At 35.1% G+C, this 27675-nt stretch overlaps 1 protein-coding gene across 3 annotated transcripts in view; it reads right to left on the bottom strand.

Annotated features, from left to right (window-relative positions):
• LOC110293057 (selection and upkeep of intraepithelial T-cells protein 2) overlaps positions 1-19388 on the bottom strand; it is a 36241-nt gene extending 16853 nt beyond the window's left edge. The window contains exons 1-4 of one of the 3 annotated variants that reach the window (XM_021160822.1): positions 19381-19388; positions 16530-16601; positions 8798-9145; positions 7177-7458 (exon numbers count right to left, since the gene is read on the bottom strand). In XM_021160822.1, coding sequence (XP_021016481.1) covers positions 7177-7458; positions 8798-9145; positions 16530-16596 — 697 coding nt within the window. In that variant the 5' untranslated portion in view covers positions 16597-16601; positions 19381-19388. Of the gene's footprint in view, positions 1-7176; positions 7459-8797; positions 9146-16529; positions 16602-19380 lie in introns of those variants that run through there. The other 2 variants (XM_021160823.1, XM_021160821.1) reach the window with 2 other exon arrangements.
• Between the last annotated feature and the right edge of the window lie 8287 nt (positions 19389-27675).

Raw genomic sequence — 27675 nt, 5'->3', positions numbered from 1 at the left:
ATATATATTGATTGGTGGTTGATCAATGGATCAACTCACATTCTTCTACCAATGTCCACAGTCATCCATTGAATGGAGCACAGGGTCCCCAATGAAGGAGCTAGAGAAATTACACAAGGAGCTAAGGCATTTGCAACACCATAGGAGGAACAAGAGTATGAACTAACCAGTGCCCCCAGAGCTCCCTGGGACTAAACCACCAATCAATATACTCCCTGGGACTAAACCACCAATCAATATATATATTGAATATTAGTCCCCTATCAGATTTAGGATTGGTAAAGAACTTTTCTCAATCTGTTGGTTGCCGATTTATCCTATTGACAGTGTTCTTTCCTTTACAGAAGCTTTGCAATTTTATGAGGTTCCATTTGTTGATTCTTGATCTTACAGCTCAAGTCATTGGTGGTCGGTTCCAGAATTTTTCCCCTGTGCCCATATGTTTGAGGCTCTTCCCTACTTTCTCCTCTATAAGTTTCAGTGTCTCTAGTTTTCTGTGGAATTCCTTGATCCACTTGTACTTGAGCTTTGAACAAGGAGATAAGAATGGATCAACTCACATTCTTCTACAAGCAAACTGACAGCTGAGCCAGCACCATTTGTTGAAAATGCTGTCTTTTTTCCATGGGATTGGTTAGCTGCTTTGTTAAAGATCAATTGACCATAGGGGTGTGGGTTCATTTCTTGGTCTTCAATTCTAGTCCATTAATCTACCTGTCTGCCACTGTACTAGTATGATGCAGTTTTTATCAAAATTGTCCTGTAGTACAGTTTGAGGTAAGAAATGAAGATTCCACCAGAGGTTCTTTTATTGTTCAGAATAGATTTTACTATCCTAGGTTTTTTTTGTTTTTGTTTTTGTTGTTGTTTTATTCCAGATGAATTTGCAAATTGCCCTTTCCAACTCTGTGAAGAATTGAGTTGGAATTTTGATGGAAATTGTATTGAATGTGTAGATTGCTTTCAGAAAGATAGCCATTTTTACTATATTAATCCTGCCAATCCATGAACATGAGAGATCTTTCCATCTTCTGAGATCTTCTTCAATTTCTTTTTTTCAGAGACTTGAAGTTCTTATCATACAGACCTTTCACTTCCTTTGTTAGAGTTACACCAGAGTATTTTATATTATTTCTGAATATTGTAAAGGATGTTGTTTCCCTTATTTCTTTCTCAGTCTGTTTATCCTTTGTATAAGGAAAGGCCACTGATTTGTTTTGAGTTAATTTTATATCCAGCTACTTTATTGAATTTGTTTATCAGGTTTAGGAGTTCTCTGGTAGAATTTTGGGGGTCACTTATACATACTATCACGTCATATGCAACTAATGATATTTTGACTTCATCCTTTCCAATTTGTATCTCTTTGATCTCCTTTTGTTCTCTAATTGCTCTGTGTAGGATTTCAAGTACTATATTGAATAGGTAGGGAGAGAGTGGGTAGCCATATCTAGTCCCTGATTTTAGTAGGACTGCTTCAAGTTTGTCTCTATTTTCATTGATGTTGTCAACTTGTTTGCTGTATATTGCTATTATTATGTTTAGGTATGGGCCTTGAATTCCTGATCTTTCCATGACTTTTATCATGAAGAGGTGTTGGATATTTTTCAAATGCTTTCTCAGTATCTAATGAGATGATCATGTGGTTTTTTTCCTTGATTTTGTTTGTATAGTGGATTACTTTGATGGATTTCCATATATTGAACCATTCCTGCATCTGTAGGATGAAGCCTACTTGATCATGATGGATGATAGTTTCGATGTGTTCTTGGATTCGGTTTGTGAGGATTTTATTGAGTATTTTTGCATCGATATTCATAAGGGAAATTGGTCTGAAGTTCTCTTTCTTTGTTGGCTCTTTGTGTAGTTTAGGTGTCAGAATAATGGTGGGGTCATAGACTCAATTGGGTAGAGTACCTTCTGCTTCTATTTTGTGGAATATTTTGAGGAGTTTTGGAATTAGGTCTTCTATGAAGGTCTGATAGAACTCTGCACTAAGCCCATCTGGTCTTGGGGCTTTTTTGGTTGGGAGACTATTAATGACTGCTTCTATTTCTTTAGGGAATATAGAACTATTTAGATGGCTAATCTGACCCTGATTTAACTTTGGTACCTGGTGTCTGTCTAGAAAATTTTCCATTTCATCCAGGCTTTTCAGTTTAGTTGAATATAACCTTTTGTAGTAGGATCTGATGATTTTTTTGGATTTCCTCGGATTCTGTTGATATGTTTTCCTTTTCATTTCTGATTTTGTTAATTAGGATACTCTCTCTGTGCCTCCTAGTTAGTCTGGCTAAGAGTTTATCTCTCTTGTTGATTTTCTCCAAAAACCAGCTCTTGGTTTGCTTGATTCTTTATATAGTTCTTTGTGTTTCCACTTGGCTGGTTTCAGACCAGAGTTTGATTATTTCCTGCTGTCTACTCCTCTTGAGTGAATTTGCTTCCTTTTGTTCTAGAACTTTTAGGTGTGCTGTCAAGTTGCTAGTATATGCTCTCTACAATTTCTTTTTGGAGACACTTAGATCTATGAATTTTACTCTTAGGACTGTTTTCATTGTGTCCCATAAGTTTGGGTTTGTTGCGGCTTCATTTTCATTAAACTCTAAAGTCTTTCATTTCTTTCTTTATTTCTTCCTTGACCAAGTTATCATTGAGTAGACTGTTGTTCAGCTTCCACGTCAACGTTGGCTTTCTATTATTTATGTTGTTATTGAAGATCAGCCTTAGTCTATAGTGATCTGATAGAATTCATGGGATAATTTCAATATTTTTTGTACATGTTGAGGCCTGTTTTGTGACCTATTATATGGTCAGTTTTAGAGAAGGTTCCATGAGGTGCTGAGAAGAAGATATATCCTTTTGTTTTAAGATGAAATGTCCTATAGATATCTGTTACATCCATTTGTTTCTTAACTTTTGTTAATTTCACTATGTCTCTGTTTAGTTTCTGTTTACAGGATCTGTCCATTGATGAGAGTGGTGTGTCTCTCACTATATTTGTGTTTGGTGCAATGTGTGCTTTGAGCTTTATTAAAGTTTCTTTAATGAATGTTAAAGCCCTTGCATTTGGAGCATAGGTGTTCAGAATTGAGAGTTCATGTTGGTAGATTTTACTTTTGATGTGTATGAAATGCCCCTACTTGTCTTTTTTATAACTTTGGGTTCAAAGTCTATTTTAATCGGTATTAGAATGGCTACTCCAGCTTCTTTCTTGGGACCATTTGCTTGGGAAATTGTTTTCCAGCCTTTTATTCTGAGGTAGTTTCTGTCTTGAATTGCTTAAATATCTTTAATTTATTAAAAGTGTTTTCTCTAGTAAGTTTTTTAGTTATATATAAGCATGTTCTTCATTTCAATCATAATTCAATACATAATTTTTGGTTGAAAAAATAATTATTCTCTTGAATCCATGTTTTCACTTTTCTTTCCAATTATCACATTTTTATTTTATTAGTTATTTTATTTATTTGTGTTTTAAATGTTATTGCCCTTCCCAATTTCCCCTGGGGGGAAAAAAAATCCTATCCTTCTTCTACCCACTGAGTACCTTCACCATGATGAAGTAGGCTTTTTCCCAGGGATGCAGGGATGGATCAATATGCAGAAATCCCTCAATGTAATCTACTATATAAACTCAAAGAAAAAACTAAATGGTCATCTTATTAGATGCTGAAGAAGCCTCTGAAAAAATACAACAGCCCTTAATATTAAAAATGTTGGAGAGATCATGAATTCAATGTTTATATCTAAACATAATAAAAAACAATATACAACAAACCAATAGCTAACATCAAACTAAATGGAGGGAAACTTGAAGCAATCCTACTGAAATCAAGGGCATAGCAAGGCTGCCTACTTACCCCTTACCTATTCAATACAGTACTCAAAGTTCTAGCCAGAGCAAGTAGGCAAAAAAATTGGATCAAAGGGATACAAATTAGAAGAAGGAAGTGAAGATATCACTATTTGTAGTTGATATGAGAGTATACCTAAGTGACACACATACACACACACACACACACACACACACATACACACAAAAAATTCCATGAGAGAACTCCTACAAATGATAAACAACTTCAACAAAGTGGGTGGACATAAAAATAACTCAAACAAATCAGTACCACTTGAGAGGCACAGGCAGGCAGATTTCTGAGTTCAAGGCCAGCCTGGTCTACAGAGTGAGTTCCAGGACAGCCAGGGCTACACAGAGAAACCCTGTCTCGAAAACAAACAAACAAACAAATAAACAAAATACAAAAAAGGAAACAAACAAACAAACTAGGTAAACAACACCCTTCACAATAGTAACAAATAACATATTATATTTTGATGTAACTTTAACCAAGTAAGTGAAAGATCTGTATTATAAGAACTTCACATCTCTGAAGAAAGATATTGAACAGGATTTCAGAAGATGGAAAGATCTCCCACGCTCATGGATCAGCAGGATTAACATAGTAAAAATGACCATCTTACCAAAAGGAGTCTATAGATTCAATGCAATCCCCATCAAAATTCCAACTCAATTCTTCACAGATATAGAAAGAGCAATTCTCAAATTTACATGGAATAAGAAAAATCCCAGGGTAGCAAAAAAAACATTCTCAATAAAAAAAAAAACAAAAAAAAAAAACCCAAAAAACAAAAACAAACAAACAAAAAAAAACTTTTGAAGGACATCTCCATTCCTGACCTCACGGTATACTACAGAGCAGTAGTGACAGAACCTGCAAGGTATTGGTATAGAGATAGGCAGGTAGAACAATGGAATAGAATTGAAGACCCAGAAATGAACCCACATACTATGGTTACTTGATCTTTAACAAAAAAGCTAAAACCATTCAGTGGGGGAAAAATGGACAGCATTTTCAACAAATGGTGCTGGTTCAAGTGGAAGTCAGCATGTAGAAAAACGCAAATTGACACATCATTATCTCCTTGTACAAAGCCCAAGTCCAAATGGGTCAAGGACCTTAACATAAAACGAAATATGCTGAATCTAATAGAAGAGAACGTAGGAAAGAGTATCGAACACATTGGTACAGGGGAAAATTTCCTGAACAGAAGACCAATGGCTCATGTTCTAAGATCAACAAGTGACAAATGGGACCTCATAAAATTGAAAAGCTGCTGTCAGGCAAGGGCACTGTAAATAGGACAAAATGACAACCCACAGATTGGGAAAAGATATTTACCAATTCTATTTCAGGTAGAGGGCTAATATCCAAAATATATGAAGAACTCAAGGATTGTCTATATAATATTAAGGCCTAAATTGTCACTTGGAGAACATCTTTAGACTTGTTCTCTCAGAATAATCAGAATGAAGTTAAATTTTTATTTCTAGTTTTATCATCAGGTTTTATACCTAATTTTCTTTTGGGATATGTTTTTTATTTACCTGATAAAACTGTCATCTTGGAGGCTTACTGTTGAATAAGCTCACCCTTTCTCATTTTTGTTTGTTTGCTTTTTAATTCTGGTTTTCTGGTTTAATTCAGCTGTTCTACCTTAAAAACACTCCTCTCCACTCTGATTGATTGAAAATGGCTTATCTAAGTTTCTCACTGAATTGCTTTGCTTCAAGAAACTCCCTCTGAATCCCATGAACTCAATTGCACTGATTGCAGATACTTAATGATATTGAATGGAACTGCATGAACTCAATAGAACTGACTCGGTTCCTATGTGCTGCCCTTTAAGTTATCACTCTTTAATGTTTTTTTCTTGTGAGAGTTGGGAATATGCTATCTCTGACTCACGCTCTAAAATCTTTCTCTGATGTATCACTTTGTTCTCCTCTGAATTAGCAGTCTCTTTCAAACATGACTAATTCTTTCTACAAACTAATGTTTCCTCCATTGTTTGGGATTATGCTAAGTGCATGTCTATATTCTAGCTAGAGAGATTAAAGTTATGTGATTTCTGTCTGATCATATATTATCTAGAAGGTCTTTCGATGTGAACTCTTGCTAGAGCAGCCATATTGCTGGATTAAAAATCCTTTACAATATGTGACTAAATCTAAGTCATTGGTACCATTCCAGCATCTAGAAACTGGACTCACACATCTGTCTGAGGACTAAAAACAAGATTCTGGATATATACTAAAGTTAGGCTTAGCATTATCTCTGTATATGTGAATATGTTAAAAGTGGAAGTCAAGTATGGCTTTAATGATTTTGTTATAAAAACCTGAAAAAATAAAATTCTAACACAAAGCATAAACATTATGCTAGCTTGGGATTAACTACAACCTATTTCTTGATATGCTTATTTTATGATAATAATTAGACTTTTGGATTACTTTTGAGCTTTCCGATGAGAATCAGAGGAGGAGAATTATAACTTGATCATTCCTTAGAATTCTAGTGATACTTAAAGTCATGAGCTAAAAGGAAGTCAGAAGAGAGTGACAACTTGAAAGTTTTGCCTTGCAGGGTGGTGGCACACGCCTTTAATCCTAGCACTTGCGAGGCAGAGGCAGGCAGATTTCTGAGTTCAAGGCCAGCCTGGTCTACAAAGTGAGTTCCAGGAGCCAGGGCTATACAGACTTAAAGTTTTGTCTTGTAACGTTTCAAGTCTATGTACCAGTTAGTTTTATTGACTGGACACAAACAAGAGTTATCTAGGAAAAAGAAACCTGAACTAAGAAGTTGCCTTCATCAGATTGGCCTTTGGCCCTATATGGGGAGCATTTTCTTGACTGATGATTTTGTGGTAGGGCCCATGCCATTGGGAGTATGTGGTGCCATTCTTGGGCAGGTGATTTTGGGTTATTTCAGAAAACAAGCTGAGAAACACATGGAGAAGAAGCCAGTGAGCACTGTTCCTCTGAGCTTTCTACTTGACTTTCTACCTCCAAGTTTCTACTTTGAGATCCTGCTTTAGCTTTTCTTGGTGATGAACTATGATGTAGCATTCTAATCCAAATAGACTCTTCTCCCACACATTTTTTTCATCATTGTGTTTTATCAAAATGACAGAAATGCAAATTATAATAGCCAAGGATATAGAATGGAAAAATAAATAGACCAAAGAAATTAAGAGACAACAGACTAAATGGTGAGTAAGGTCTAGAGAAAGGAAGTCTTTAGAAACCAAGTCAAGGAAGAAGCTAATAACAAGTATATGTGACAATCACTGTTACTGAAGAACTGACAAACATTTTACCTGATAGGACAATACTTATGCTTTCTTCTTGGTGAGTTAGAAGGTTTTGAAGATAGCAAGTGACACTCCTGTGGGAGCTGGCTTCAATAAGAAGGGTCATTGTCATGTTGAACAATTTGTTTTCATCCTGTGAATGGGCCTTTGATGTAGCTGGAATGATATTTCCCTTGTTGTCTCTCCATTCCATATGAGGCTGTGGGAACCAACCTCCTGAATGACACTCCAACATCACACCTTTGATATTAGGGGGCTGCATGAGAATGTACATGTCCGAGCTTGTGGCTGATTGGAAAGCAAAGAGGATACCAATATTGTTAAGTATAAGTATAAGAAGAAACTACAGAACCTTCAAAGCTCTTCTCAGGTTTAATCATAGTTTCAAAAGATGAACAAATGGTCAAAAGTCTACAGGACCCTGGTTGCAATAAGAAACTCACAAAAATATTGTGAGCCAGGCAGAAATTTTATAATACTCTCTTGCTCAAACCCTCTCTACCCCATCTCTTTATTCATCACTGTAACTAACTACTTTTTATCTAAGGTAAGTAGATAATAATTATGAAGTTAATTGTCAATATTTTCATAAAATATGTATCGTGTTAAAAGATAATATATTAATAGTATAAAAAGTACAAATTAATTTAGAGAGAAATGATCATTTAGAGAAACCTTTCAGGATCATAATAGAACTTCAGTAATATATAGGCAAAGAAATAGTGTATGGAGATTTCAAATAGCATTTTTAAATCTACTTATTAAAATGTCTTTGAAATAACAAAAACATTTTATTTATATCTGAGCCATTATAGTAGGTGTTTACACCATAAGACTGCTAGAGATGGCTATAAGCTATATTGATTGTCTTGGCTTTAGACTATAGAGTTGAGTATCACATGACATCTAGAATGATTCATTTCTGGGTCTAGAGTCGTATACATATGTACACACATTTATGGAATTTATCAGCTTCTTTTAAACTCTCTACTTTCCCTATCCTTATTTTTATTTAGAATAGTTCAGAGTAAATAAAGTAGTATAAAAGCCACACAGTTCTCTATACTTCACATAGAGAATTATATCGGTGTATAGTGATTGTAATTAAAATCCTTTGAAAATATTTAGGAAAATTAATTTGGCACTAAGTACTCAGATTTGGAGATAAATGGAAATAAGAATTACATAAAATAATGTTTTATTACTTTAATTAAAATTTTTTCATATGTTGAATTTGATTACTTTCCCTCCACACCTCCTACCATATCATCTTGACCTCTCTACACAACCAGATTTATAGTAAGAAGAATATTTAAAATTTTAGTTCATTAGGAAAATTACTAAAGTGTTGTCAGAATTACTTGAAAAGATAATAAAAAACCTTAAATTTAGAAATATAAACATTATATGTAAATGAAACAGGAAACTATTTATTGATAAAACCAATTTCTGCACTTTAATAATTTTCACCTTTGCTCTTTCACAGCATTCAATTTAGAAAATAAATTCACAGAATTAAGCTTGCTAATTGACCTGTTAAATAAGTGTTAAACACTAAGACTTGTCCAATCAGTTAACCCTAGATAGGCTTTGGATACACAGAAATCTGAGAGGGATCCATGCCTACCTGTGGCCTTGACCTCTGTGATATGCTCTTCATAGAACTCTCCAACTTTGAAGACACAGTGGTATGTCCCATCATCATCAGCTGTCAGTTTAAAGATCCTGAGGGTCACCTTCCCCTTTCCAATGTCATCTTTCAGGAGTTCAGTCCGCTCCACATACTTGGAGATAGTTTCTCCATGCAGGTCTTTACCATTCCTGTACAGGTACACAGGCTCTGTATAGCGATTTCGAAACCAACGAATCTCCATATGCTGTGCTTGTTGTGGCGGAGACAACTGACAGCTCAGTTCAACATTTCCACCCAATGGTGCCAAGACTGGCCTCTGTAAGCCAGTCACTGTGAATTTTTCTGTGAAGGATTGCAATAGTCAAATGACAAGAGTGTGAATTAGTAAACATGTTCACATTGTTTATTAAAATCATCATTTATGTCAATTTTTCTTCTCTCCTCTCTCTCAGATGTCTACATATACTTCACTTAAATCACTTTTTTTTAAATTCTGAAGGTATTTTAGTTAATAATTAATTAACTGATACAGAAGCATAAAGTATTACTAGAAATGGTGAGAGAAAATTTTAAGGAACAATTGCAGGTGCTGAGACACTTCAAGACAAGATGGATTCAAGCTAAATCAAGGCAATGAGCAAGCAAGACAGAGTCAGGAAAAATGTCACTATGAGTAGGCAATGTCATGTAGTGGGGGCTTTGGATGAATAGAGGCTTTAGAGACAGTAGAGGATCAACAACCATGGATCTTATGATACATGTACAATGTTTGTAGATGAGAGTGTAGTAGGTACTGCTGCCCATTTGTGTTAAATCTCCACTGTTTATGTGATACAGAGGAGTGGGCAGTTACTATGCAGGCCCAGCATCTTCCCAGAGTGGGTGAGTGACAAAAACCAGGAGTGACTGGGGTTGAATTAACAGCAGAAGTCAGTGGTACCTGTACATGAGTGAGGCTTGTGAGAACCTGCTCAGCAGGCAGGCCCTTGCTTCTCATGGCATATAGAGGTATAGCCCCAGTAGCCAGACAGAGGATGTGGCTCTGCAGTACATAGGAAGTTGAGACCTTGAAGTCCAGAGAACATGCAAGCTGAGCTAGTATTGTATACTTATGGGTTAATACCCCAAAAATAAGAGTTTAGAAAAACTCAGGTATAGACAGAAATATTAATTTTTGAAAGTAAGAAAGTGAAGTCTCTGAAGGAAGGATAGAGTTAGAAATTAAAAGAAAATATTTTGTTTTAAAATGGAGAACTAAATGGCAGAGGGAATTTGAAGCTTATTTAGTTTTGTTTTGAATATTAACATGGAATTAGTTAGAACAACATAATCAATTAACCTGGACACTTAGGGCTCTCAGAGACTGAACCACCAACAAAATCCATATATGACTGGATCTAGGCCTCCCCAAACATATGTAACAGATGTGCAGCTTAGTCTTTGTGATGGTTTATATATGCTTGGTGCAGGGAGTAGCACTTTTAGAGGGATTAGCCTTGCTGAAATAGGTGTATCACTGTGGGCATAGACATTAACATGCCTGCCCTATCTCTCTAGAAGCCAGTTTTCTAGTGGCCTTCAGATGAACTCTCAGCAGGCCCTGCACCATGCCTGTCTGGGCACTACCAAGCTCCTGCCTAGATGATAATGGACTGAACCTCTGAATCTCTCAGCCAGCCCCAATTAAATGTTGTCCTTATAAGATATGCCTTGTTTATAGTATCTGTACACAGCAATAAAATGCTAAACCGTCTTCATGTGGATCTTGCACAACTGGAGAGAAAGCTATTCCAAAAGCTTTTGTCTATATGGGGATATGTTATTCTAGCTGGGATGCCTTGTTTGGCCTCGTGGGAGAAGAAGCACCTAGCTTCACAGAGACTTGATGTCCTATGGTGGGAGGATAGGGAGGTCAGGTCTCTTAGGTGGTAATTTACTCCTGTTGTATAGCTAAATTGATTTCATGATGTCAAACTAATTCCTAAACATTAAAGTTTGTTCCCTAAATAAATTCATTAATCAGTGTTTCTAAAATACCTCTTTAAGTTCATGGAATTTTGTAGACAAAGGGATAGAAATAAATGTAAGAACTAGAAGACAAAGAAAAGGGTGCTAAAATAGTATCTGTGCATAACCTAGTCTTGCAATAATGAATACAGAGCAGCTAAGTTTGCCTATTCTGTATCAATATAAGACTGCACCAGTCATTGGCTGGTCATAGATACAGAAGGGATTCAGGTAGCCCTTCCCACTAACCCCTCTTGAATTGTTGACTATTAAAAGATTCATGGAATGGAGGAGTTATTATAGACAGATGTGTATCCACTAATGAGTTCTTCAAGCTCTGGTGAATAGTTTTATACTTAATGTCATGGAGATGACCCTGATTAAACTCAGTAGTAAGCTAACAAAATAAGAAAACCAAACCATACCAGACGAAGCCAAACCAAATGAACGAAACAAACAGACAGACAAAAAAAAAAAAAAAAAACATGAACATGGGAAAGGGACCTGCAATAAGAGCAGAAATTGCCAAGGGTATACGAAATTCAAGAGAAAATTGGGGATGCTAACCAGAATGAGTTATAAACATGCATCAGAAAAAGACATTTAATGAATGAAAAAGCCAGGGAGAAATGACTATCAATGAAAAGAAAATAATTATTTAGGGCTGAGTGGTGGAGGGTAGAGATTTTATGAAAGATGTTCAGGCTTACTCATTAATATAAAAGTCAGATGTTAAAAAAATGTTGAAAGTTAAACCTTAAAGATAAGGGGAAAGATTTTTTTTCAGTCATAAACTCCCTTATTAACCCTGGAAACCCACTTCCCAGGAAATCAAGGGCCTTTAATCTTCCAATTCTGACATTTAGTGCCAATCCTCCAGGATCACCTTAATCACTGTAGCAGACCGCTTGTTGGGGCTTCCCTTTCTTCCCTTCCCCTATCCCTAGTGGGGATCTCCTATATGCAGATCTCCTATAGCCTACTCTGTCACCCCATCCTTTGGTCTCAACTTCCAGTTTCTATAGGCATTCTCTGAAAATAAACTGGAGATGATAACAGGAAATCAGGTAGTCAATGTTTAGTCTCCCTCCTGTCTTCCAATTACAAAGTCCCCAGCTTACTCAATTCCCCATAGAAGACGACTTGTTACAAAAATAGGTTCTAATCAGATCTTGGCAACATGTCCAGATTTTCTCCCTCCTTTTGATACATTCACCATCCTACTCCTAAGTGTCAGGTCCAAATATATAAAAACACTTTTTACTCAGGACCCCCAGTGACCATACATGGAAAGATCTCAGAAACATTCCTAACACCAAACTCACAACTACCACAATTTTGTAAAAACCAGAGAGGCAGCAAAAAAAATGGAATTGGACATAGATGTACTCAAAAAAGACAAACCATATATCAGTACCTAGAATTACAATCGTCCTATTCAGATGCCTACATACCAGCATAAAAACATTATCAGTAAGACTCAAGACAATATGTTTCCACTAGAGCCCAGCAACCCTACTATATATAATGTTAGAAAAGCAGTATATCTGAAGCACAAGAAACAACTTCAAAATAGCTATTATTAATATGTTTAAGTTCTTTAGAGAGGAAATAAAGAAATCTTTTAATGAAATCTATGAAAATACAAAAACTGGAAATGAAGAAAATAGTCCAACCATAAAATATTGAAAAACCTAAACTGAGAGGAAAACAGAAGTGAAAAATTAGGAACTCAAACAAGAGCTTTAGAGATAAGACTTGCCAGCAGGATATAAGAGATAGCCAATTTTAGACATTGAAGAGAAGATAGAATAGAGGTAATCTTTGTTCAAATAAAGTATGGAATCTAATAACATTCAGGAAATAATCCAAGAAAATTTAAATATTATGATAAAAGGAAATTCTATGAATTATAGGAACAGAGAAAGGGGCATAAACCTAGGTGAATACCACAGAAAGTAATTTCAACAAAATCATGGAAGAAAATTCCTTTGAGCTAAAGAGAGGTCTATCATGTACAAGAAGCATACAGAACACCAAATAGACTGGACCAGAAACGAAATTCCCCACAGCATATAATAATCAAAGCACAAATAGATAGAGCAAAGACACAAATAGAAAGGGAAGAAGTTAAAGTACACTTGGGTAGATGATATGATAGTATACATAAGTGACCCTAAAAATTCAACTAAGAAATCCCTACATCTGGTAAACACATTCAGCAAAATGGCTGGATAAAGCATTAACTAACAAAAATTATCAGCCCCTGCATATGCAAATAACAAATGAACTGAGATAGAAATCAGGACATCTTCCCTAGTAGCCTCAAATAATAATATCAATAATATTAATAATAATAATCTTGTCAATGATATGAAAGACTTGTATGATAAAAGTTTTAATATACTAAAGTAAGACACTGAAGAATATAACAGAAGATGGAAATAACTTCTTTCCTCATGGGTTAGTAGGATTAACATAGTAAAAAACAGTTACTCTACCAAAAAGAATCCAAATATTCAATGAAATACCCAACAAAATTCCAAAACACTTCTCCACAGATCCTGAAAGGATAATTTTTATGTACATGTGGTAAAACAAAAATTCAGGATAACTCTAAAATGTTTGGATCATCGAAGAACTGCTGGAGATATCACCACTCTACATCTCAAATTAGAGTATGAAGCTATAATAACAAAACCAGCATACAGACAAAATTATTATTGTAATAAAATTGAAGACCCAGATATAATTAATTCATACACCTATGGACACCTGTTTTGTTTTTGTTTTTGTATTTTGTTTTTGTTGGTTTATTTGTGTTTTTTGATAAAGAAACCAAAATACACATAGAAAAAAAAACAACATCTTTAAAACAATATTATTCAAACTGGATGGTTGCATGTGGACAAATGCAAATAAATCTATATTTATCAACAACCATAACTGGATCAAGGACCTGAACATAAGTGCAGATACACTGAGTCTGATAGAGGAGAAAGTGAGGAATATTCTTGAACTCATTAGAGCAGGAAAAGACTTTTGGAACATAACATCATTAGCATAGGTTAAAAGGACAACAAATAATAAATGGACCTTATGAAAACGAAAATGTTCTGCACATAAAAAGACATTAACATTTGGAGAACTATTTTTAAATTTTACATATTTAGTAGAAGATTAATATCTAAAATATATAAAAATTCAAAAATCTAGAATCAACAAAACAAATAGGCAAATCAGTCTGGCGGTTCCTCAGAAAATTGGACATAGTACTACCGGAGGATCCCACAATACCTCTCCTGGGCATATATCCAGAAGATGTCCCAACTGGTAAGAAGGACACATGCTCTACTATGTTCATAGCAGCCTTATTTATAATAGCCAGAAGCTAGAAAGAACCCAGATGCCCCTCAACAGAGGAATGGATACAGAAAATGTGGTACATTTACATAATAGAGTACTACTCAACTATTAAAAAGAATAAATTTATGAAATTCCTAGGCAAATGGATGGAACTGGAGGGCATCATCCTGAGTGAGGTAACTCAATAACAAAAGAACTCACATGACATGTACTCACTGATAAGTGGATATTAGTCCAGAAACTTAGAAACAAGATATAAGATACAATTTGTGAAACACATGAAACTCAAGAAGAACAAAGACCAAAGTGGAAAACTTTGCCCCTTCTTAGAATTGGGAACAAAACACCCATGAAAGGAGTTACAGAAACAAAGTTTGGAGCTGAGACGAAAGGATGGACCATCAAGAAACTGCCATATCCGGGGATCCATCCCATAACCAGCCTCCAAACACTGACACCATTGCATACACTAGCAAGATTTTGCTGAAAGAACCCTGATATAACTGTCTCTTATGAGGCTATTCCAGAGCCTAGCAAACACAGACGTGGATGCTCAGTCAGCGATTGGATGGATCACAGGGCCCCCAATGGAGGATCTAGAGAAAGTACCCAAGGAGCTAAAGGGATCTGCAATGTTATAGGTGGAACAACAATATGAACTAACCAATAACCCCTGGAGCTCGAGTCTCTAGCTGCATATGTATCAGAAGATGGCCTAGTTGGCCATCAGTGGAAATAGAGGCCCATTGGTCTTGCAAACTTTATATGCCTCAGTACAGGGGAATGCCAGGGCCAAGAAGTGGGAGTGGGTGGATGGGGGAGTGGGTGGGGAGGGTATGGGGGACTTTTGGGATAGCACTGGACATGTAAATGAAGAAAATACCTAATTAAAAAATCAGCTATAGAACTAAACAGAGAATTCTTAGATGACTGTATTATACTTGAAGAAATGTTCAACACACTTCACCCTGAGTGAAATGCAAATCAAAGTCATATTTATAGTTCATCTCACATTCATTAATTACACCTGACAATATGAGAAATGATAGGTTATTCTCAAGAGAATGTGAAGTAAAAGGTGTAAATATTCATTGCTGTTATGAGTGCAAACTTGTTCAGCCACTAAAGAAATAGGTGTGGTGGTTTCTTAGGAAGCTCAGAGTAGGTCTACTTCAAGATAATGCTTTATCCTAATTCAGAGATACCTGCACAATTATGCCAACTGATCTTCCATTTATAATATTCAAAAATTATAAATGGCCCAGATTTTTTTCAATGGATGAATGGAATTGTTGTACAATGGTATGCTGGAATATTATTACCCAGATATATAACAATATGAAATCATGAAATTCACAGGTAAATGTGTGAAGTGAGGAAAAAATCATTCTGAGTGATGTATCTCAGATCCAGAATGACAAGTATGTATTAACAATTATGCAAATGTTAACTTTTAAGTCCTCAGTAAGAAAGTTACAATCCATATAACCACAAAGATTAGGTATAGGGTAAGAATTTAGTGACCACGATAGATCTTCTAAAAAAGGAATATAATATATGTAGCTATGGGTGGAAAATGGAGAACCAAAAGTGGAAAGGGGGTGAAGAGGGCCAAGACAGGAAATGCAGGTAGGGATAGATCATTTCAGGGTCATATGGAAACATAATGTGGAAAAAGATTACTGAATTGCTTCAATAGAAATCCAAATGAAATCACAATGTAATGGGGAAGTCAAAGGCACAAATGGACATCTATCATCACCAATGAAACTTCTAGTATGACAAATTAGTCTAATAAGAGTAGAATGCAAGTAAATGTGAGATTTTAACATTAGACAATCATGTATTGGTAGAATAATCTGCATATTTTACATCATTTGGTGTTTAAATCGTTTCTTTTAAACATCTCCAAGAATCTATGTTTATCTGTGTTTGACATAAAATGTCCCTACAAAGTCAAATTCTCATTCTCTTATCCTGTTTTGTCTTCCCTTATTTTCCCCCTACTGCATTCTTAACTCTAGAGTCTAGTATGTATCTGCAACCTGTAGAAATCATCAGTGTAAAATGCTATGCAATTCCTGTATTTAGTGTGAATGTTGGTCCACAAGGGAAGTATTTGAACTCTTTAATTGTACTTTCTTCCTGAAAGTTGAATCAAATCCAAGGAAAGGGTTCATGCTGATTAGACTTTTTTTTCTCTAAGCTGGGTACTCTTGTGACTGACTTCACTTCATTGCTACATCCAAACTTTAGGAACAATGGTTTAAATACTCCATCATTTGTAACATATTTTGATTTTCCTGAGGTAGTTGACATTGCTAAGGCTCAAGAGCAAGTGAAAGATTCATACCTGAACTCTGTGTTACCATCTGGAGGAAGTGTAAGACAACACACAGAAGTACTCCTGTAGCTCCCATTACACCTGTGATGAGACACAAGTTAACGGTCAGTAAAAACATGAGAAAAAGTTGCAGAAATCAAATTCCTCCATACTATTCTACTGGCTTCCAAGTAGAGTTACTGTTAGGTCACAATCTAGGACAATGAATAACTTCATTACATTCATTTATTCCTTGATATATATCATCCTTTAATTTTCATTTACTAAAAGTGATGGTCATAGTTTTAGGAATGTTCCATGTAATGACTGGATTCCTCTAGATATGTTATTCCCCATTAGAGGATCTCATCCTTCCAGGCATGATGTCTTCTGGGCTGTCCAACTTTATCAGGTCACCTCTCTAGATAAGGTTATGGAACTGCCAAAGGGATCAAAGTCTCAAAGGCCCTGTTGTGTAAGTATATGTCACACTTAGCTATATTTAAATACATGAAAAAAGTATGAAACAGATTTACCCTTACAATTATTAATCATATGACTTTTTAAACAGATACATGTTTTTCTTTTCTTTTACTCATTGTTCTGAATTTTATTATTATGCAGAACTTGTAAGTAGAGACATATTTTTGTGACCTTTTGTTTGGGAAAAACTTAAGGTGAAAAATTGTCATAATCAAATATGAAGACCTTTTATCCATTATTGAATATTTTGGCCTTTTATCTATTATACTCTTTATTTTAGGAAATATAAAAATGTTTATGGTACATCCTTCTTGAATTTTGAGAAAATAAATTGAAAAGTTTTCATATATATCATATATGTCTTACAATCTTTTTATTAATTATTTCACTTTTGTCTGTTTTACCTGCATATTTGTATATCAGTGGTTCTGAACCTTCTTAATATTGTGACTCTTCAATAAAGTTTCTAATATTGAGTTGACCCTCAAACTCAAAATTATTTTTGTTTGCACTTCATAACTGTAATTTTACTACTCTTATGAATTATAATGTAGATATCTATGACTTCCAATTGTCTTAGGTACCCTTCGTGAAAAATTGGGTCTACCTCTAGACCACTGGATAAGAACATCTGATGTGCATATGAGTTTCACCCATGAAAGTCAGAAGAAATTGTGAGATCTTCTGGAACTGAAATTAAAGATGGTTATGAACCACCATATGGGTGCCAGAACAGAACCTGGATCCTCTCCAAGGACAATACATACTCTTAACTACTAAGTCATTTCTCCATAACTCTTTCTTTTGCATTTTACTAGTATATATTAATTATAATTAGTGGGTACCATTGTGATATTTTCATACTTCTATATATTTTGTATTCACCTTCATTGCTATAGTAAAGTTTTGTTCATAAGAAAATGACTGATTGTCACTACATCACTGAAAAACATCTCTTCCCCATCCAGTAATTCTTAGCTTCATACAAAGCCACAGAATGGGATGAAAGCCTTATTATTTTTTGACTTCCACAATGGCAAATAGTGGAACTAATCCTGTGCAGGTTCTGTACAGATAATCACAGTTGCTAGGAGTTTGAATGCTTTCAAGGTGAATTTAATGTTTTATGCAGAAAGTCTTATTTTCATTTTCTTTAAAATTTTATTAACTGAAATTCAATAACTGTATATTTTATGTGTTACAGTGTAATATTTCAACATGTAAACTTTTCAAGTTAGAACGCATTACTAATATATTCCAGTTTTAAAATACTACAATGAGTTTTAAATTAGATTTACCATATTAGAATTATTTCAGCTAGATAATTATATTTTGGTATATTTTCAAAAGATTAAATAACTCAATTTTGCATCTATTTCCCTATTCTAGTGTCTAGTGATGATGATACTGATCTATGAAATCAACGTTTAAGTTATTTTAAAACTTGAAATATAATTACATTTTTTTCTCTCATTTCCTCCCTCCAGCTTCTCTCACATCACCCTACTCTAAAGATGACAGCAGAATTTTTATTATTATTGCACACACACACACATACACACACACACACACACATATATATATATATATTATATATATATGTATAATATGTATATGTATTATGTAATACCTAAATTTATATGTGTAATATATAAATATTAAAATATGTATTTCATATTAAATTTTAAAAATATATAATATAAACATCTTATTTTCCTTTTCCCAGGAGTCATTAGCTGTCTGTAGTCCATTGTCTAGGATGAAATTCCTAAAAGAAATTACCCCTTCTATAATAATATGTCCAATAATTGCCTTATCCCAGGCCTGTTTATGCAGCTATTTCTAGGAAATCAACTTTTTAAACTTCTATGTATGACTGAGAACATGAAGTATTTGTCTTTTTCTGCTATCTTGTTTTAGGAATTGAAATTTTAAAGACACATTTCAAAGACTTAGCAGGGACGTCTCATACATTCTCTTTATGGTTTTGCTTATCACAGCAGAACACAACATAGAAGTATATTGGTTTAGAAAAACCATAGGATGGGCACAAGTCTCACTATTATGTGTCTGAGAAATAACAGCTATAGGAATACATATATTTCTTTAGCCCTGTTTAAACCAAAATCAGAACCTAAGTTCAGTATTTCCCAAGACTAAATTTTCAACTCACCCATAAAGAAACCTTAGGAGATTCACTCTAGAAAGGACTAACTCTCCCTCCTTCTGAGACCCAAGATTTACTAATCTTAAAATACTTAAATCTAAGTACTTGAAACTTGTTTCTACGGATACAATATTCCTCCCAGGAAGTACAAGGAAGAAAAAAATAGAAGAAATAAAACTTATCTATGAAGGTATAATCATATTCTAAAACTTAATACAACTCATTACTTACCTAAGCCAGATGATACTACAACAGTTCTCTGTTGTCCCTATAAAAGACTCAGTTCAGTCATATGAGTATTTGATAACACTTCAGCAGTTCTCCTGAAGCCATAAACATGTCAGAGTTAGAGGGAGATCAGAGAAATTAACTATCAACACCCCTACTCCTAACCTGAAAGTCTGGCCACATGATTCTGCAAGCCTTACAGGTCTCTCTTCCAGGGAACTTCCTACAGGGCTGGTTATATCAACCCATAAATGAAATCTTTGTTTAGCTCAGTGATTGCATCTAGTGTTACTCAATCGCTAGCAAGACTTTCCTCCCCAGGAGAAGTAAAAAGAAATCTGACCCATACCTGTCATTCACTGAGTTCCGAATAAAAAGGTATCATGAATTTTGAATGCTAGACATGTACATAGTAAAGATAATTTTAGAAACACAAGTAAATGTCCTTAAGTTCAAATGAGATATTCAAGGAAGCTTTGTATAGTTAATAAATGACAGTAATCTCAAAACAAAACAACAAGTTAGACCAGTTAAGCAAAAGATCACAGTAGTTTCCCAGGCTGACAGAACAATTCTAACTTGAAGGCACAAAAGACAGTAGTAAATTCAAAAATAGTAGTTTGCAGTAGCTTGACTGGGAGTAAAGTTGGGGAGAAAGAACAAGATGTAAGCTTTAGGAAGAAATAAGAGAGGTTATGAAATTTAGGAAACCTATATGATACAATAATTAATTTCATGCACATATTCACTCATACTTGTAATGTATAGATGTATATTAATGTGTAACATAGATTACAAACTTATATATGTGTTTAACATAGATTACATACTTATATATGTATGTGTTTAACATGAAAACATAGAAACTAGTACATACATATGTTTATAGAGTACTGCAGATACTTGTATATGCATGTGTACATATATGTAAAAGTTTACTTCAGTGATTGTATAATTGTATCTCTACAAATATTTCATATATCTATGTGTACACTTATATGTATGTATGAGATGATAAATGTACACATATAAATGTTTATAAATATATTTATTAGTTCTTGAGATAGTCTTACAAAGTAGTTTATCAATTCATCCCCAATTCTTCCCAGACCCATTCCCCTTCACTATCCAATCAACTTTGTGTCCCTTATATAAAAAACAAAACCAAACAAAACAAAAACAATAAAAACTGCAACATTTTTATTTTTGTGATGAAATACCATGATCGAAGCAACACAGGAAGGAAAAAGTTGAATTCAGTTACAATTCAGGTAACTCTACATCTTAATGGAAACAAACACAGGAAACTGAGAAGCAGGGATCCTAGAGGCAGGAACTAAAGCAGAAGCCTTGGAGTGAAGACAGCTTCCTGGCTTGACACTTATGGATAGTTTAGCGTGATTTCTTATTACATGCTCTGGACTTTTCACAACCCAGAATGTTCTCGGGTCTCTCACATTAATACTTGAGACTGTAGCACACAGTCTTGTTTATATATATATGTCAATATTATGAAGGCATTTTCCCAATTAAGATTCTTTTTCCCTGATATGTCTTGGTTCACTTCAAATTTGCAAAATATAACCAACACACCAATCAAGAACAAACTGTGCTATCAAGTGGTTTTGGAAGTACATTCTTCCATGGGAGTATTGTTGCCTTACCAAGGATTGCACTCTTAAAGAAAACTGCCTCTCCTTTTCTTAGCAACTATCTGTTGTCAATGACTCCTCAAATATGGGGGCAATTTCATAACAAATTTCCTTCTCCATGCTGGGATTTGTTCTTGCTTGAGCTTGCATAGGTCTCACATAATCTGTTGTGAGCACTATGAGATCAAATGTGCAACTGTCTTGTTATGTTCAGAAGACACTGTTTCCCTGTGTTATCATCTCTCACTCCTACACTCCCCGCTTTTTCTCTCAATGATTCCTAAGCTTTGAGAGGAGGCAGAATTGTATAGATATCTCATTTAAGGTTGAGTACTTCTCAGTCTCTTATTCTCAGTAGTTTTGCCACTTCTGGATCTCTGTGTTAATCATTTTCTACAACAAAGGGAAGTTTCTCCCTGAGAGCTAAGATATGCCTTAACTTATAGTTTTAGACATAAGCCATCAAGAGTCAATTTAGCACTCTTGCATTCATGAGACAATAGGAGTAGGTTCTCTTTCTATCCAGAGTAGACTATCTGGCCACAATTCCAAACATGGTAATGGCATCATGTATTTATTCTACAAAACTGAAAAAACTAAAATAAATGGATGGATTTATTGATATATAACAACAAAAATAAATAAAGCTACCTATAGCACTCAGCAAAATAGAAGCAATAATTAAATATCTCCCCCTTATTAAAGAAAAAAAAAACAGGGTTAGAAAGATTTAGACAGATTCAGTGCAGAATCTCAGCAGGCCTCCAAAGAAGTACTAATATATGACTATCTGCTGAATTATTTTACAAACTAGAAAATAAAGAAGCAGTTTCAAATTACTTTTATGAATCCAAATTTTACACAGGTAGCAAAACCAGACAAAAGCCCAACATAGAAAAGAAAATTATAAGCCAATAGTTTTTATGAACAAGAAAGCAAAATTTGTAATACTAGCAAACTGAATTTGATATCTTACTAAAATAATCCATTATAACCAAGTACCTACCAATATTTACCCCCTAACTTCACATTCTCTCTGTCTCTGTCTCTCTCTCTCTCTGTCTCTGTCTCTGTCTCTGTCTCTATCTCTCCCTCTCTCTCTTGTTAAGATAATTTAGTGATGGATATGTGTGATAGGGGTGTGACAGTATCTAATGAAGAATGGGAAGTCTTGATACCATATTCATAAACATCCCGACATTTACAAGCCATCCAACTAAACATAAGTCATCAATTGCAATGGCTATTTAGTTAAAGGTGGAACTTCGGGTTCCCCCAACTCATTCATGGTAGAATTTTTGTTGGATTGATCTCGTACGGTCTTGTGTATACTGTCAAAGATGGTGAAAAGTGTACATTGACTTAAAATCTCTGAGCTGGAAGAATATAAATAAATGGCTTAGTTTATTTATACATGTTATCTAACAACTTTAAATAAAGGAAGTAATAATTTAAACAGAATCATAACCACCAACAAAATATAAGCAGTAATTAAATATCCCTCAATTAAAAACAGAGCAAACTAAACAAACTTAAAAATCCTCCACATCTTGAGGACTTACCATATAATTTTCCCCAATTTCAGAGAACTAACGTCAGTACTACTTAAATTATTTTATAAAACAAGAAAGAGAACTTGAAAAAAATGTGAAGCCTATATTACCTTTATACCTAAACCATATAAATGTTCAACTAAAAAGGAAGAATCTTAGGGCAAATACCCTCATGACCAGAGTTGAAAATTCTCAATAATATATTTGTAATTTGAACTTAAGAACATAAAAAAGGGTGATCCACCATAAATAGGTCTGTTTTATTCTATGGATTAAGGGAAGTTTAAATATGTATAAATTAATCAATGTAAGCCATTATATAAGCAGACTAAATCAATAAAAACCAAATGATCATTCTATTAGATGAAGGAAAGGCATTGAACAAAATAAAACACAACTTCATAATAAAACTCCTGAAAACCTAGGGACACAAGGGCATTATTTAAACACAAGAAAGGCAATATACAATAAACCCACTGCCAACATCAGATTAACCTAAGAAATATTTGAAGCATAGAACACATTCCACTCAAATCAGAAACATGACCAGGATGTCCACTCTCATAATTTCTGTTCCAGATTGTTCCTGAAGTGTTAGCTACATCAATAAGATAATAAATGACTCAAAGGTATAATTGTGAAAAAGAAGCCAAAGATTACTTAATTCTATCCATAAAGGAAACTAATGACACCATTAGAAATATCCAAAAGCTGATTTAAAAAAAACCTCGAACGCAAAATTAGGAGCAAAAAGTTTCATCAAAGGGTAACAATGACAAACATGCTAACATAGAAATCAGGAAAACAATTATTACAAAAGATGTCATAGAATATATTTAATCAAAACTAATGGAATAGTTGTTCAATTAAAAATTGAAGACAATGAAGAAAATACAGAAAAAAATTGAAAAAATCTCCCATATTTATATATTGGTAGGACCAATGCTGTGACAATAGCCAACTTTTGAAAAGCAATGTACTGATTCATGTAAATCCCTATCAAAAAACTGCAACTCTTCACATAAATTGACAATAAAATATAAGTGGAAACATGAAAGACCAAGGATAACAACAACAACAATAACAACAACACCTAGAAGAACAAAAACATCGTTAGAGCTATTACCACCTTGTTTTAAAGTTATGTATGCTAACGAGACATAATAGCATGATACAAGAAAACACACATATGCATAACAATAGGATTGAAGGTTCAGACTATCTGCCTACAACCATGTGATTTTTAACAAAGGTCAGAAAGGACATGGAAGAAAAAATAGACTCTTTAAAAAGTTGTGCTGGTCAAACTAGATAGATACATGTAAATTAATAAAACTAGATGCTGATCACTCACTCGATACAAAACTCAACTTCAAAAGGATCAAGAATTTCACCTTTATGACCTTATAGCCTATATTTTGTAGAGAACAATTTAGAGAGTGTGCATTAATTTGAAAGCAGATGGAAGGACCTGAGTAAGTTGGGGATTAAGATCAATGACAACTGATGAATGGGATCTCACAAAACTAACCAAAAGATCTATACAATAAAGAACAACATTATTTTAAGGAAAATATTGCCTACATAATGGGGAAATCTTTACTAATTATACATCTAAGAGAGGCCTGTTATTGAGAATATAGAAAAAAAAGTAAAAACCTAAACATTAAAAAACCAACTTAATGAAAAAATGAGACATATAACCACACAGAGACCACTCAAAAGAAAAAAAATTAAAAATGGTAGAATTAATTTTTTTAGTGTTCAACACTCTTTGTCATCAGAGAAATATATATTAAAAGTACTTTGAGGGGCTGGAGAAATGGATCAATAGATACACACACTGGTTGCCTTCCCAGATAATCTGGGTTTAATTTCCAACACACACATATTTACTAGATATTTTCTTCATCTATATTTCAAATGCTATCCTGAAAGTCTCCTATACCATCCCCCTGCCCTGATCCCCAACCCACCCACTCCCACTTCCTGACACTGGCATTGACATATACTGGGGCATATAATCTTCATAAGACCAAAGGCCTCTCCTGCAAATGGTGGCCTACTAGACCATCCACTGCTACATATGCAATTAGAGACACAAGATCTGGGGGTATACTGGTTAGTTCATATTGTTGTTCCTCATATAAGGTTGCAGACCCCTTTAGCTCCTTGGGTACTTTCTATAGCTCCTTCATTGGGGGACCTGTGTTCCATTCAAAGATGACTGTGAGCATCTATTTCAGTATTTGCCAGGCACTGACATAGCCTTACAAGAGATAGCTATATCAGGGTCCTGTGAGCAAAAATCTTGCTGGCATATGCAATAGTGTCTGGGTTTGGTGGTTGTTTATGGGATGGATTCCCAGGTGGGGAAGTCTCTTGTTGATCCTTCCTTCCATCTCAGCTCCCAACTTTGTCTCTGTAACTCCTTCCATGGTATTTTGTTCCCCGTTCTAAGAAGGAATAAAGTATCCACACTTTGGTCTTCCTGCTTCTTGTATTTCATGAGTTTTGCAAATTGTAGTCTTAGGTAGTCTAAGTTTCTCTGCTAATATCCACTTATCAGTGAGTACATATAATGTGTGTTCTTTTGTGATTGGGTTACCTCACTCAGGATGATATCCTCCAGATCCATCCATTTGCCTAAGAATTTCATAAATTCATTGTTTTTAATTCTTGAGTAGTACTCCATTGTGTAAATGTATCACATTTTCTGTATCCATTCCTCAGTTGAGGGATATCTGGATTCTTTCCAAATTCTGGCTATTATAAATAAGGCTGCTATGAACATAGTGGAGCATGTGTACTTATTACAAGTTGGAACACCTTCTGGGTATACCAGGAGAGGTATTACTGGATCTTCTGGTAGTGCTATGTCCAAATTTCTGAGGAACCACCAGACTGGTTTTCAGAGTGGTTGTACAAGCTTGCAAACCCACCAGCAATGGAGGAGTGTTCCCCTTTCTCCACATCCTTGCCAGCATATGCTGTCAGCTAAAATTTTGATCGTAGCCATTCTGACTGGTGTGAGGTGGAATCTCAGGGTTGTTTTGATTTGCATTTCCCTGATGATTAAGGATGCTGAACATTTTATCAGGTGCTTCTCAGGCATTGGTTGTTCTTCTGTTGAGAATTCTTTGTTTAGATCTGTAAACATCTGTAACATTTTTTTAGATCTTTAGATGTTTAGATCTGTAAACATCTGTAACATTGATTTTCTGGAGTCTTGAGTATTTTGTATATATTGGATATTAGTGCCATATTGAATTTAGGTTTGGTGGAAATCCTTTCCCAATCTATTAGTGGCCTTTATGTCTTATTGACAGTGTCTTTTGCCTTACAGAAACTGCAATTTTTAAGAGGTCCCATTTGTTGATTCTCGACTTTATAGCACCAGCCATTGCTGTTCTGTTCAGGAATTTTTCTCCTATGCCTTCTAGGCTTTCCCCCACTTACTCCTCTATAAGTTTCATTGTCTCTGGTTTTATGTGGAGTTCCTTGATCCATTTAGACTTGATTTTTGTACAAGGAGATAGGAATGGATCAATTCTCATTCTTCTACATGACAATCCCCAGTTGTGCCAGGACCATTTGTTGAACATGCTCTCTTTTTTCCACTGGATGGTTTTAGCTCCCTTGTCAAAGATCAAGTGACCATAGGTGTGTGAGTTCATTTCTGGGTCTTCAATTCTATTCCATTGCTCTACCTGTCTGTCGATGTACTAGTACAATACACTTTTTTACCACAATTGCTCTGTAGTACAGCTTGTGTTCAGGCATGGTGATTCCACCGAAGATTCTTTTATTGTTGAGCATAGTTTATGCTGTCCTAGGTTTGTTTGTTATTCCAGATGAATTTGCAAATTGTCCTTTCTAACTGTGTAAAGAGTTTAGTTGGAATTTTGATGAGGATTGCATTGAATCTGTAGAATGCTTTCCACAAGATAGCCATTTTGACTATATTAATCCTGCCAATCCATGAGCTTGGGAAATCATTCAATCTCTGAGGTCTTCTTCAATTTCTTTCTTCAGAAACTTGAAATTCCTATCATACAGGTCTTTCACTTCCTTAGTTAGAGTCACACCAAGGTATTTTATATTATTTATGACTATTGTGAAGGGTATTATTTCCATAATTTCTTTCTTGGCCTGTTTATCCTTTGTGTAGAGAAAGGCAACTAATTTGTTTGAGTTAATTTTATATCAAGCTACTGTGCTGAAGCTGATAGGTTCAGTACTCTGGTGGAATTTTTAGAGTCATATATATATACTATCATATCATCTGCAAATAATGATATTTTGAGTTCTTTCTTTCCGATTTGTATCCCCTTGATCTCCTTTTGTTGTCTAATTGCTCTGGCTAGGACTTCAAGTACTATATTGAATAGGTATTGAGAGAGTGGGCAGCCTTGTCTAGTCCCTGATTTCAATGGGATTGCTTCATTTCTCTCCATTTAGTTTGATGTTGTCAACTGGTTTGCTGTATATTGCTGTTTTAATGTTTAGGTATGGGCCTGAATTCCTGATCTTTCCAGGACTTTTATCATGAAAGTGTGTTTGATTTTGTCAAATGTTTTCTAAGCATCTAATGAGATGACCATGTGATTTTTGTCTTTGAGTTTGTTTATAAAGTGGATTAAGAGTCTGCACAGGTGAGAGTGTGCACACAGAAGCAGACAGCTTCTGGGACAGGCAGGAGCCACAGATTTTCTGAGGCAGTGCCCTTTTCAGGCTCCAGACATTCGACCACCTCCCTGACCAGAGGACAGGTGTCCACCCAGCCCAAAAGGCTTTTGCCTCAGGAACAGCAGGAGCCATCTTGGTTCCAGGACTCCACCAAAAAGTAGTCTGCAAAGGTGAGAGTGTGCACACAGAAGCAGACAGCTTCTGGGAAGGGTGGGAGCCACAGAGCTTCTTAGGCAGCGCCCATTTCAGGCTCCAGACATCCGAACACCTTCCGGTTCACTGCATCACCGGGGTTCCTGGCCCGGGGAGTCTCCAGACACCTGCAAGGAACCACACAGGATCCCCCACGGGATCCTAAGACCTCTGGTGAGTGGAACACAGCTTCTGCTCCAATCCAATCTCAC

This window comes from Mus caroli, chromosome 4, assembly GCF_900094665.2.
Source record: "Mus caroli chromosome 4, CAROLI_EIJ_v1.1, whole genome shotgun sequence".
Taxonomy (NCBI): Eukaryota; Metazoa; Chordata; class Mammalia; order Rodentia; family Muridae; genus Mus; species Mus caroli.
This window is presented reverse-complemented; position numbering and strand designations above follow the sequence as displayed.